The sequence below is a fragment of the Brassica oleracea genome, unplaced genomic scaffold (genome assembly GCF_000695525.1).
Source record: "Brassica oleracea var. oleracea cultivar TO1000 unplaced genomic scaffold, BOL UnpScaffold00640, whole genome shotgun sequence".
NCBI classification, from domain to species: Eukaryota; Viridiplantae; Streptophyta; class Magnoliopsida; order Brassicales; family Brassicaceae; genus Brassica; species Brassica oleracea.
This window is the reverse complement of record NW_013617430.1, coordinates 59364-67840: the sequence shown is the minus strand read 5'-3', so window position 1 is coordinate 67840 and position 8477 is coordinate 59364. Positions and strand designations below refer to the sequence as shown.

Here is an 8477-nt window from a genome sequence, read left to right as displayed (position 1 = left end):
AAGTTAGAACCCCTGTGCAGCCTAGGGCGCATCGGCGTCATTACAACTTCAAAGAACCTCCGGGATCTAAATAACGATATTCGGATCCAAACCTCCGGGTTCCAACACGGCCTCAAAGGCCTAATACGATTCTAGAAAAAAAAAAGATAGAACCCCTGTGCAGCCTAGGGCGCATTGGGATCATTACATCCCTAAAGGACCTTCGGGTTCCCATGCGACCTTAGGGTCCAAGTACACCAGGGTCTCGATACGATCTCCGGATCTAAGGAACAACCCTGCACTCTCATACGACCTTCGGGTCCAATCACAGAAACCTCTGGGTTCCAACCACGATCTCCGGATCTAATCAGGAAATCTCCAGATTCCTACATCGCCCCCGGGCCCCAGTCTCGGTCCCAGGAGCCAAATAGAAGACCTCCGGATCCCAGATAAAAGACCTCGTGGTCTGATAGGAACCTCTGGGTCCCAAACGCGATCTAAGGATCCAAGGAGAGCCTCTGCTCCTCCTCCGCGACCTCCGAGTTCCTAGACGACCTCGGATCTCCACATAATCTCCGGATTACGAGAGTTGTCTCTAGACTTCAAGAGTCCATATTCTAAACCTCCGGGTTCAGAGCCCATTTCTCCGGGCACATCAAATAATCTCCGTATTCCTAAAAAGAGACACCCGCACGGAGCCTCCAGGTCCGGGGAAACCCCGTTATCTCAAAATAGACCTATGATCTGTTCCCCGGAGTCTCAACTCCTAAGTCTCCGATTCTGAAGAACGCACCCTGCTATCTCTCAAGAAAGGAGATCATCAACGGAGGTCCCGCTTTGGAAACTAAACTAGTGCATGGCCAAAGGGTCCACTACGCAGAAGCTAGAGTAAAATTGAAAATCCGAAGGTGTTCTTTAAAAAAGAAAAAAGAAAGGCCATAGCAGGGCCAATGTTTTACAAAATAAAAAGGCACGAAGGCCTGAAGATGGGTTTTTAAACCCTCGCAGAGGGCAGATACAACACAGAAGAAACCCCTAAGGGGTTGAAAACTTCAGATAAGGATCAGGAGGCAGGAGGATCATCGGTGACAGGCTCCGGAGTCTTCTCAGTCTCAGTCCCGCTCGGGATCGATTGCTCTCCCTTGAAGGTAGAAGCAGGGAGCCCCTGGAACTCAGCTTCAAAGGTTTTCACCATCATGTATTGCTTCAGCGCACCTTCGAGATCCCATCTATCCGTCTAATGGTTGATCCACACCCTCATGAACTCCCAGGGAGCCACCACTATGGCGACGCTCACCGCCATAGTCTTCTCAGCATCAAAGGTCTCCGTGGTGCATCTCAGGTCGCATACCTCCTCCTCCCGCCGCTCCAACTGCTCCCTCAGGGACACGTTCTTTGCTGCAGCCAGTGACCCAGCTTCATCTTGGTTCCTCACCTTAAGCTTCAGAGCTTTGATCTCCTTCTCCTTGGCAAGGACGTTGTCCTTCTCCTCACGTAGCTGGAAAGTCAACTCAGCTAGGTCAGCTTTGAGCGAAGCATGATCACCCATCCTCTCGCAAAGATGGAACAGCTGAGACATCGCCTGCAGAAATAAATCGATCGTTAGCAAGAGAAAACGAGATACCAGAAGAAGTTAAAAGGAAGGCAGCATGTTACCTGGAGGAGATCACCCTGGATGAGTTGGATGGAAGCTGAAGAATCCCCATCTGGAAGAATCACCGGAGTCAAAGGGAACACCTTAGTGTTGAGGTTGGCCAAAACCATGGCTGGATCGCTCGACGACGATGGAGAAACCCTCGGGGTAGATCCCGAAGCCCTAGACTTCTTTTTAGAAGAAGAAACTAAAGCAGTCGCGGCCTGACGCTTGTTGCTCTTGATGAACTGGACCTCATCGTCGTTCTCACTAGGGGCAGCCTTCTTAGGCCCAGCTTTCTTCGCCGACATAACCTCAAAAGCCCTCTTATACTCTGCCAGCGCCACTACACCTTTGGATCCCGACATATTACCTGAAGCACGGCGCTAATACATCTCAGCGAATTTTTTGCAGTAAACAAAAAGAGAGATCGGAGCTTACCCCAGATGTTGCAACGCTCCAAAACTTCTTTGCTCACAAGAAAAGGGACCTGGCGACGCTCGATGGGGAGTTCCAGTACCTGCTTGATCGTCTTCTCTCCAAAAGATGGATCCACACTAGAAATATCTGCAAAAGGAAGCAAGAAACGTTAGTTTCGCGATACAACCATCACCCTCGCGACTCTTATTACCCACCAGATGTGCACCAGACAGTGGAGAAACCCGGGAGGTACATGAAAGCAAACTTCTCGGTCCAGCGACCATCAAAAGACGGGACGCGCTTTCTATTTTTCTTCGCAATCTCCTGAACTGAAAGCTCTCTGCCGCGAGGATGCAGGTGGTATCTCCTTTCACCACCGTTCAGTTGGGTAATAGCATATGAATATAGAACCTCGGCGACCCCGATAGTGAGACCTTCAAGATCTCCTAAGTTCTGCAAAGCTATCAAAGTCCTCTAGGAAGGGGGATTCAGCTGACCAGGAGAGATCTCCAGCGCCTCCGACACCTTCACCACCAGCGAGGGAACTCTATCTCTAAAGCCCGACTCGAAAAACCCTTCATACACCGGGACCTCGTCAACCTCAAAGTCCAAAACTGTATCTATAGGACCCGGAATCCTAATGACAACGTCATCGGAAAGATGATACTTCGCTTGCCAGTTCGCAACTTCGTCCACTCCTATCGTCGAATGGTCGAGTATCTTTGTGGTGGTCGAGTCACGGGCGAGAATTGATCGTGAGTGAACTATGAGTCGAATAATTTGCTCGACCATAGTTAGAGGATGTCTTAGATTGATTAGACGGATGTTTTGAAAGCATCACGTTTTTGGAAGCACAACGGTTTAGAAGCTCGACGTTTTTGAAGACCGACGTTTTTTCATCACAAAGTTTTCTCGGAAAATCTTCATATCTGTAAAATATTATCCTGGAGACATCATAAGTCGGAAGCAGGACGGGAATTAAGCAGGACGGGAAGCAAGCACGACGGGATTGAAGCACGACGGGAAAACCCAAAATTAGATAAAAACCCTAATTTCGGTATTATGGAAGTCTTCGATGAAGCCGAAGGATTGGAAAATATTTTCTGTCAAGGTCAGAAATATTTTGGAGTTTATTAAAAATATTCAGAGCATCAGAAAGGGAGCAGGAAAATATTTGGTATTGATCGCGGGTCAAAAATTCACCGGAAGGATCGAAATCGCGCAAATGAACCGAGAAGCTCGAGGTGTCTCAATGCATGAGTCAAGGACGTGGTGTCAAGTCGTCTATTGGTTTTTGGCTAAGTCTTCTCCGATCAACCAGCTGCCTCTCGCCTAGAACACTGTGAGTTGGTTTGTTTGAATTCCACTTGGAATTTAGGGTAGATCGAGTTTGCATATAAATTAGAATGATCACGTTACTGGGTGATAGAGTCCTTAGGGTTATTTTAATTATGGAATCAGACTTAGTTTAGCATGGGCTAAGTTGAGATGGAAGGAATTAAGATTGAGTTAATAACCTGACAAGGACTAGGGCTAGGATGCATCATGTTTTCTATTATTGCGTGTTGATATGGTTAAGTGCAGTGTGGGAACCGAAATTCACACTGTCGATTTCCGTTTAAATAAGGAAACTAGGAAAACCCTAATTTCCCAGAGGTCCCGGATATCTGCTAATACCACAGCCAAGCAATCAGAACACGAAAATAACAACGATAAAGTACAAGAAATCGAAAAGAGAGCAAAGTAGATCTTATTCCGAATTCGCGTTTGAGCGTTACAACAAGGTAAGAGCCTGGGCTACAAGAGCTGTCGGCGAGATTCCTAGTTCTAAAACCCTAAGACGGCAATAACCTAGTTGAGTCGCAGCTTGAATAACAAAAACGGAAATATGCCTAATCGCTCTAAGTGCTAAGTCTGCTCTGAGAAAAGGTTCCCTTATGCTTCTCGCCTAGGACTCCTTATATACTGGCTCCTAGGTCGTTTTGCGCTTTCCCTCTTCTGCTCTTACGCCATCATAGCGTAAAAATGGAGATATTCCATTTTTTCCGATCTTCGTAATTATCTTCAAAACTTCGTATTTATCCGCGGAAACTTGACATTTATCTTTCCTTACGAACCAAGCGTAAACCGTCATGCGGTCTACGGGCTGTTGGTTAAGAAATCGTAAGTTTGGCCTCGAGTCATGTCTTAAGTCCCTTTGGGCCGTCTTCTTTGGAACGGACGCTCGGTCACTACATAGCGATTGAGCGGAGCGAATGCTCGGTCGCTACGTAGCGACCAAGCTTCGGCTCGAGCTCGGTCGCTACATAGTGACCGAGCGGAACGAACGCTTGGTCACTACGTAGCGACCGAGCGGAACGGACGCTCGGTCGCTACGTAGCGACCAAGCTTCGGCTCGAGCTCGGTCGCTACATAGTGACCGAGCGGAACGAACGCTTGGTCACTACGTAGCGACCGAGCGGAACGGACGCTCGGTCGCTACGTAGCGATCGAGTGGAACACGCGTTTGGTCGCTGCGTAGCGATCGAGTGGAACACGCGTTTGGTCGCTGTGTAGCGACCTTTTTCAAGCTCTTGTCCGATGTTTCGTGTTTCCTCCGCAAAGCTTTTCGTAAGGAAGAATCTATTTCGAAAAAGTATTTGTCGGAGAAACTTTTCTCGTTTTCTTCTTCGGACGTTTTGAATGTTAACTTCGTCGTAACCGTTTTTGACCCCAACAGTTAGCCCCCCTGCTCGTTAGAGTCGAGACTCTAGCGCGCGGTTTGACGATTTTGGCAAAGTTAGGCGTATTGGGCGAAGTTTCCTTTAAACTCCGCGGAAGAAAATTCTTGAGAAAGTATATATTAAAAATATAAAGTTCCGAGCTCATACTTCTATAAGTAGTGAGCTCTTGTCATTCATTTGCTTCACACCTTCCCTTCTTCAAACCTCCGAAACCTCTCTAGCTCCAAATCTTTCGCCTTCAACATGTCTTCTTCCCACGGCGACAAGAGAATTTCCGATGTTGAGATGGGCGAGGCCACCTCTCCGGCTCCGATTCTGGCTTATCCAGTCGAGGCGCCGGCTTGCGTTGCTGACCATCTCTCCTTTCAAGAGAGACTAGTTCGTCGCCAAGCCGAGAAGGAACAGGTTCGAGATGGCGCCGAGTTCCCATCCTCTTCTGCACTGGCCATTGCTCCGGGTCACGGGGCCGAGGTCGTAACTCCGCGAGACGCGGGAACTCTCGCAGGCCATGCTGACGGCTGTCAAGGATTCTCACTCCGTGAAAGTGTCAAAAGTTGAGGTCGCAATAGGGGAGCTCGAGAGGGACCTCGGGAAGACGGCGAGTTCACTGCTTAAGGAGAAAAAAGCCAGGAAAGCCAAATCTTCGGAGGTGCGTCGGCTTCAGCGTCAGATCGAGGGCGATGCAGGATTAGCGAGCCGCAGGATCCGAGAGGCCACGGACGCTCTTCGTTCTGAGTTTCAGGCTTGCTTGGCGAAGATCTCTGCCTTTCTGGGCTCTCTCGAGTGCATCCAGAGCAGGAATTTAGCCTTGGCGACGATTGAGGGCGGGGTGGCCGTGGTTCAGTCGTTCCAGAGTGACTCTCCTCCAACCTTAGAGGCCGAAGAGGCCCGACTGTCCGGCTGCAAGGGAGATTTGGCAGTCGTGGATGGAGATTTCGATCTCATCCTAGCTGACCTGAAATCCGCGTTCTTTTTTCCGACGTGTTCAGAAGGCTTAGTAGGGAAAGATCCGGTACTCGGAGAAGGCGGAGGTGACGCGGCTCCAGGCTTGGACGAAGCAACGGGTGAAGAGTGAGCGTGAGTTCCGAGGATGACTTTGGTTAGATCTCTTGCGAGAGATTTTTTTTATGTTCAATGTTTCGGCCTTCAATGGCCTTATTTAATATTTCGGGACTGGCCGTATGTGGCTTTGAATCCATGCCGCTCTGCGGCTTTCTTTTTATGACAAGGTGATCTAGTTGCATTTTTCATAAGTTTTCGTATGGCGCGGAAGGAGGGTGATGAGTTGTCGTCTCATATCCTTCTTCGATGTGAAATGTTTTGTTCGAGATCCGTTTCGAGAGTTTTTCTGCGCGATATAGACTTTGCGGGATATCTGAAGATATTGAATATAAACATAGAGGCATTGTTTTGGGATCTCGTATCTTTTGGATATCATGCCTTGAGATGTTAGAGACCAGTGCGCTAGTTTTAGGGCATGACCTAGGTTTACTTTCGGTTTTAAGATTTTATGCGGTGACTAGCCGGCTATCAATTTATCTATCGCGATTTTAACCTGATTCGTACCGATTTAAAGTCCGCGATAGGTTCTCGGCTTATATGACTTGTTAGATATGAATAGAGCATCTCTCCGGAGACAATTTTTAAGCCAACCGGAAGTGCTGGACCAAAATTTTGGGTTTCTTTTATAGCGCTATTATCCTTGTGTCGGATGTAAGAGAGTCATCTTCGTGAGATGGCTATGTCTGTTTAGGACGTTCAAGAGTTCGATGTGATCAGCACCGGACTTGGCGGCAGATGCCGTCGTTTAGATTTTTTGCGCGAAATATGTGTTAAAATGTTCGTTTTTTGACGGAGTGTCCGTTTTCGTTGTTCGGAAGAAGTAACTCTTGAGGCATCTCTCGCGACGTCTCGCGATGCAAAAGGCTGCTTCTCCGTAATGGCTATTTTATTTCCGAATATCGAAAATATTTTGCGAATAATTTGCTTGGTTAAGATATGTCGGAAACATCGAAGGTGTGGTCGGATGTTTTCGAATTTGAGAGTATACGAGTTTACGTATTGACTCCCTCCCCCCCCCTTTTTAATGAGGGGGGACAGCTGAATTTGCCAATAGAGGGGGAAAGCTGAATTTGCCTTTCGACAAACTGCCTACGTACTCCTTATGGAGATCAAGCCATCTCATAGTTCGGTCATTGCGAGTTGGTTTGTTTAATGATAGTATTTTTTGAGATGCATCGCCTTCTAGGTCCTTGGAATTTTTATGCCTTGCATGTTGGCTATTTCGTAGCAGCCCGGTCGGACGACTTTTTCGATTTTATAGGATCCTTCCTAGTTTTCTCCAAGTTTTCCCGCGTTTCGTTCAGCGGTGTTTTGGAAGACTTTGCGAAGGACCAGATCTCCTTTGGTTAAATCTGCGATTCCGTACGTTGGAATTATAGTACTTTGCGGCTGCGTGTTGATAATTTTGGATTCGGATGAGTGCTCGATCTCGGCGCTTGTTAATGAGATCGAGATTATCCAGGAGCATGGCGTTATTGAGCTCCTATTGTTCGGGATGTAATCTTCTTCGAACACCGGGGAACTCTACTTCTGCGGGAATCATGCCTTCCGTTCCGTACACCAGAGCGAAAGGGATTTCTCCCGTTGCTCGCCTCGGGGTAGTACGGTGGGACTAGAGGACTTCCTCGAGTTCGTCGGCCCACCTGCCTTTTTTGGCCTCTAAGCGTTTCTTCAGCCCGTCGAGAATGGTTTTATTAATCATTTCGGTCTGTCCGTTACACTGCGGATACCTGGGTGTTGACTTGTTAAGTCGTATCTTCCATTTTTCGCAGAACGCCTCGAACTGGGTGGAGATAAACTGAGATCCATTATCGGTTACGATCTCGTAAGGAACTCCATGCCTACAGATGATGTTTCTCCATACGAAACTTTCGACTTGGACATCTTTTATACTCGCGTACGAATCTGCCTCTACCCATTTTGAAAAGAAATCGGGGAGGACTAAAAGGAAACGCTTTTGCTTTGAATTATGAAGGGTTTCGACGATATCCATGGCCCAGCGCATAAAGGAATAGGGCGATGTGATGGAGGAGAGAACTTCACTGCCAGTGATCTTCCGCCGGAATGATTGCCGCAGGACCCATAATGTACTTCTTCCATCAGAACTTCTCGCAATCTCCGATCATCGTTGGCCAGTAGTATCCATGGCGTTTGATTTTCACTGCCAGCGATCTTCCACCGGAATGGTTGCCGCAGGACCCAGAATGTACTTCCTCCATCACCTTTCTTGCTTTTTCCCCTTCCAGGCATGTCATGAGTGGTCCGGAAAATCTCCATTTGTAAATTTCGCCGTCCACTGTTACGTAGCGCGCGGCCTGTGTTCGGACTTTGCGGGCTGCCCATTTCACCGTCCACTGTTAATGTAGTCTCGAATTGTCTGCAGCCATGGGGTAACGCAGCCGTAATCAGATTGCTCCGATTGCGGTTGTATTGTAACTTCTTCTTCCTCGTCATCTTGACCTTCTATGAGGTTAATGACGATTGGTGGTCCGATGCTCGGATGTTCGATGAACTCGACCGAAATTACATTTTTAAGTCCTGGGTCAGAACTTGATGCTAAGGCCGCGAGAGCTTCTGCCTGGACGTTTTCGGAACAATGAATTCGCGTAATGGCAAAATAGTCAAACTTTTGAGCTAGTTTTTGGACCAGTTTGAGGTAC

General features: G+C 47.9%; 1 protein-coding gene across 1 annotated transcript in view; it reads right to left on the bottom strand.

Annotated features, from left to right (window-relative positions):
- Window positions 1–1042: 1042 nt before the first annotated feature.
- The window catches only part of LOC106319843, a 28458-nt gene continuing 21023 nt past the window's right edge, over window positions 1043–8477 (bottom strand). The window contains exons 8-12 of the mRNA XM_013758244.1: window positions 2530–2796; window positions 2054–2179; window positions 1636–1985; window positions 1277–1561; window positions 1043–1216 (exon numbers count right to left, since the gene is read on the bottom strand). Of these exons, the coding sequence (XP_013613698.1) occupies window positions 1043–1216; window positions 1277–1561; window positions 1636–1985; window positions 2054–2179; window positions 2530–2796 (1202 nt within the window). The remainder of the gene's footprint in view (window positions 1217–1276; window positions 1562–1635; window positions 1986–2053; window positions 2180–2529; window positions 2797–8477) is intronic.